This window comes from Dipodomys ordii, unplaced genomic scaffold (genome assembly GCF_000151885.1).
Source record: "Dipodomys ordii isolate 6190 unplaced genomic scaffold, Dord_2.0 Scaffold68, whole genome shotgun sequence".
Lineage (NCBI taxonomy): Eukaryota > Metazoa > Chordata > Mammalia > Rodentia > Heteromyidae > Dipodomys > Dipodomys ordii.
In genome coordinates, this window is record NW_012267284.1 from 5,193,870 (window position 1) to 5,198,556 (window position 4,687).

The following is a 4,687-nucleotide window of genomic DNA, read 5'->3' on the forward strand; positions in this document are numbered from 1 at the left end:
AGAGAGCTTGCCTTGCATGCCTGAGGCCCTCATGAACCACATAAGCAGAAAAAGCCAGAAGTGGCGCTGTGGCTCAAGTGGTAGAGCACTAGCCTTGAGCTGAAGAGCTGAGGGACAGCGCCCAGACCCAGAGTTCAGGCTCCACGACTGGACCCAAAAAAAAAAAAAATCAACTTTGGCTGGGTGCAGTGGTACATGTCTGTAATCCCAGCTACTTAGGAGGTATCTAACAGGAATAGATATGTAAATATGCTCACAAGTGTATTTTAGCTTAATAAGATTTTTTGGTTTTTTTGTTGTTTGAGTTTTTTTTGTTTTGTTTTGCCAGTCCTGGGGCTTGAACTCAGGGCCAGGGCACTGTCCCTGAGCATCTTTTGCTCAAGGCTAGCACTCTACCACTTGAGTCACAGCACCACTTGTGGCATTTTCTGTTTATATGGAACTGAGGAATCGAACCCAGGGCTTCATGATTGGTAGGCAAGCACTCTACCACTAAGCCACATTCCCAGCCCTAGGATTTGGTTTTTTCCCATTTTCTTCCTCAATCTCCTATCTCTCTGCTTCCTGTTCCATTCCCATGTGAAGGACATAAAGAATGTCTTTAGAGCTCAAGTAAGGTCATCATGATTTTCTCCCTATCTTACTAATCAGAGGAGTAACAGGTCATTCAAGACAGCAAGGAATATAACTCTGGAGACTAACACCAGCCCATTAGAAATTAAGGACGCCCAAGGCCACTAACTGTTTGGCCCAGAATAATGCCTTAGTACACACATCCAGAAGCCCTAGCCTGTGGAATTACCTAGAATCGCTCACACACACTAGAACTGTGTTTTCTTCTTGGAGAGCTGTGTAAGCAGTTCTCATTTTTGTCTGGCAAAATGAGAAAGCCTTTATTTCCTGTTCTCCAAAAACTTGATCTCATTATTTGTAAAGTAGCACTGAGTTCAGGGGACTGAATTTCCAGTAACAGCTGGACATAAGAGGATCAAGGTCCCAGAATGGCCTGCACAAAAAAACATGTGACCCTTCCTAAAAACCAAAATTCTGATGGTGTGGCTCATACCTGTAATCCTAGCTACTCAGAAGGCTGAAATGAAATGTTAGGAATGCAGTTCCAAGCCAGACAGGACAGAAATGTCCATGAGATTCAAATCTCTAACAAGTTAAAAAAAAATCTGGAAATGGCCGAGAGCTGGTGGCTCACACCTGTAATTCTAGCTATTCAAGAGGCTGAGCTCTGAGGATCAGAGTTCAAAGCCAGCCCTGGCAAGAAAAGGCCATGAGATTCTTATCTTCAATAAACAACTCAGAAAAAGCCACAAGTGGTGCTGTGGCTCAAGTGGTAGAACACTAGCTTTGAGCACAAAGAGATTCAGGGACAGCACCCAGGCCCTGAGTTCAAGCTCCAGTACTGGCATACATACGTACATTTGCATGCACACACACAGACACCGACACAGATACAGACACACACACAAATTGAGAAAGTAGTGTTCCTTCTCTATCTGGACCCAACTTTCCCAATTGTGGTCATCTTACATATGGTACATTTGTCACCAAGAGTAATCTATTTTTGTAAATTTATTTTTTTGTCTGTTGTGGGGCTTGAACTCAGGGCACTGTCCAGCGCCACTTCTGGTTTTCTGATGGTTAATTGGAGATAAGAATCTCAGGGACTTTCCTGCTTGGGCTGGCTTTGAACCTCGATTCTCAAATCTCAGGCTTCTGTACTCAGGGATTACACACTTGGGATTACAGGTGTGAGACACTGATTAGTGGCACCCAGCTTAATCTATTATTTACTTTTTTTTTTTTTGTCGGTCCTGGGGCTTGAACTCTGGACCTGGACACTGTCCCTGAGCTCTTCAGCTTGAGGCAAGCGCTGTACCACTTGAGCCACAGCATCACTTCCAGTTTTCTAGCAGTTAATTGGAGATGAGTCTCACAGACTTTCCTGACCAGGCTGGCTTTGAACCATGATCCTCAGATCTCAGCCTCCTGTGTAGCTAGGATTACAGGCGTGCGCCACCGGCACCCAGCTATTAGTTACTATTTTAGAGTCTGTTGCCATTTGTTTATAAAATGTCCCCAAAGGCTATGTTTACTGAAGGTCCCATTGGTAGTTGCTGCTGAAAGGAGATTAGATTGTGAAGGCGCAAACTCATCAATGGAGTTCATCAATGGATTGGCCCAGTGTTATGTTCATCACTAAGTGGAGTATTGGGAGGCGGGGCCTGTTGAAGGAAGTTGGTCACTGGTCCCATTGAACCAAGCTACTTTCTGCCCACAAGTAGCCCTACTGAGTCTGCTCCCCCTCCCCCGCCCCCCTGCCAAGCCCCTGGGCTTCATGGGTGGAAAAGCCCAGTAAATCTCCACTTCCAGCTCAGGAATGGCTGCTTGCCCCCTAAGACCATGCAGTGGGGGCCAATAAGCCTGGGTCTTGGCCAAGCTGCTCAGCATCCCACTGGTCTACCTGGTAACAGGGGCCTGACAGGGGCCCTTCTCAGGTTACTCGGAGGATCACTTTGCCTTAGAAACTCCAGCTGTCCCCTTGGGTGCACCAGTAACTGATGCCAGGGCCCTGAGCAGCCAGAGCCCACAAAAAGCAAGTGTCCCTGTGCGTTCCTAGAGCGCTGTGCTTTGTCATTTGTGACCACAACAATTATCAGCGTGGAAGGTGAGCAAATGCGGGGAGTGGGTCTACCACCCCACGATCCGGGATGGGGTCTCTAAGATGCCTCCACTCATATCCTGAGATAACCTAGTCAGCCTTGAGATGGTGCAGGAGGGGAGAACAGCCAGTCTCTGGGCTCTGGGTAAATAGGAGAGAGCTTGGGTCCATCTGCAGAGTTGGGAGAAACATCAAAGGGCATGCCCTGGTTTTCAGAAGCCCTGGGGAACTGCTGGCAGCCTCTTAGGTCCCATGGGGACCCTCAGGATGGTTGTAGAGGTTTTAAGGATGTATGTTCTGGCCTTTGCCAGGCAGCCCTGCCACCCAGTGTTAAGTGTGCGTTTGGAGGGGGGTGGGGGCCCCAGTTTCAGCATCTACTCAGCCTTTCTCTATGGGACCTGCTGGACTGAGGTTTGAGGGGTGGGAGGAAACACTATTCTAAGAGGGAGTGGCCTCTGCCATTCCACAGAGGGGTGACCTTGGATCAAGACCCTCCTGTCTTCAGACGCCGGCATTCTACTGCCTGGAACTGGAGAAATTTGTAAAGCTTCTTCCTGGGGTCTGCATGAGCTCCAGGCCTCTTCATGTGGGGCTGTGAAGGAGAATTTGAACAGCTATGTAAATATGAACAGATATATAAATTCAAACAGGTAAATAAGAAGAGGGTTGAAGGTTTAGGGAAGAGTAAGGAGAGGGGCATGAAAACTTCATGTACCATGGAAACCAGACAGTAAAACAGCATGGAAGACCTTAAGGAATGGACATTTGCCTTTGGCTTACCAAGAAAATAACTGTCTTAAAATGATAAAAGTCCGGGGCTGGGCTCAGTGGTAGAGCGCTTGCCTTGCATGCATGAGGCCCTGGGTCTGATTCCTCAGCACCACATAAGCAAAAAGAGAAAAGCTGGAAGTGGCACTGTGGCTCAAGTGGTAGAGCGCTAGCCTTGAGCTGAATAGCTGAGGGACAGCACCCAGGCCCAGAGTTCAGGCCCACGACCAGACCCAAAAAAATAAAAAATAAAATAAAATAAATGATAAAAGTCCAGGGTAGTGCACAGTAGTGCTTATCTGTAATCCCAGCTATGTGAAGGATTGCACAGTTGCACTGACAACCAATCTGAAAAACAATCCAAACACAAGGGCAGGAAGTGTGGCCCAAGTGGTTGAGCAACTGCCAGGCCTCAAGTACAAATCCCCAAATCCTATAAAAGTAAAGTCCAACGCGAAGGAAAATATGAATGATGTCTTCAGAAACCCTTGTCTTGGTCATTGGTGACCACAGGGTACTGGGAGCAGTCCCAGCGATCCTCGGCCCCCTAACCTATTTTTGGAGAAAAGGTCTCACTAGTAGTCCTGGCTGGCCTCAAGTTCCCGACGCTCCAGCCTCAGCCTCGGCAATACTGGGATTACAGACAGGCACCACCATTCCAGGATTCCTCTGCCCACCAGAAACCCCTCCACCTACCCCGCCTCCCCCCCCCCCATCCTACCTTTCCCCCTCTAATCACATTCTTCTGAACTGTCTCCTCACCATTCCTCCACCTGGACTTAGGGCCAGACAGGTAGGACTCAAACCGAACAGGCTGTTGAATGGGGAAGGGGAAAAGCATAGACAGGCGGACAGAGAGTCAGAAGGAGGAGGAGGCAGGGAGATGTAGAGGCCCAGACCAGCACGTGTCCTGGGCCTCCAAGGACAGGATCACAAGAAACCCCATTCTTTCCCACTCCAGTCACATCGCCGTCACGGCTGCAATGCCAGCCACCAACCAGGGCTGGCCGGAGGACTTCGGCTTCCGGCTGGGCGGCTCCGGCCCTTGCTTCGTCCTGGAGGTGGCCGAGGGGAGCAGCGCGCACGCCGGGGGGCTGCGGCCCGGGGACCAGATCCTGGAGGTGGAGGGGATGGCCGTGGGGGGCCTGAGCCGCGAGCGCCTGGTGCGCCTGGCACGGCGTTGTCCCCGGGTGCCACCCAGCCTGGGTGTGCTCCCGGGCCCCGAGGGTGGCCCTGCTGCCCTGA

The 4,687-nt window shown here is 50.0% G+C and overlaps 1 protein-coding gene across 1 annotated transcript in view; it reads left to right on the plus strand.

Moving 5' to 3' along the window:
* The first annotated feature begins 4,425 nt into the window (after window positions 1–4,425).
* The window catches only part of Grid2ip (glutamate receptor, ionotropic, delta 2 (Grid2) interacting protein), a 48,361-nt gene continuing 48,099 nt past the window's right edge, over window positions 4,426–4,687 (plus strand). The window contains exon 1 of the mRNA XM_013023394.1: window positions 4,426–4,680. Coding sequence (XP_012878848.1) covers window positions 4,426–4,680 — 255 coding nt within the window. The remainder of the gene's footprint in view (window positions 4,681–4,687) is intronic.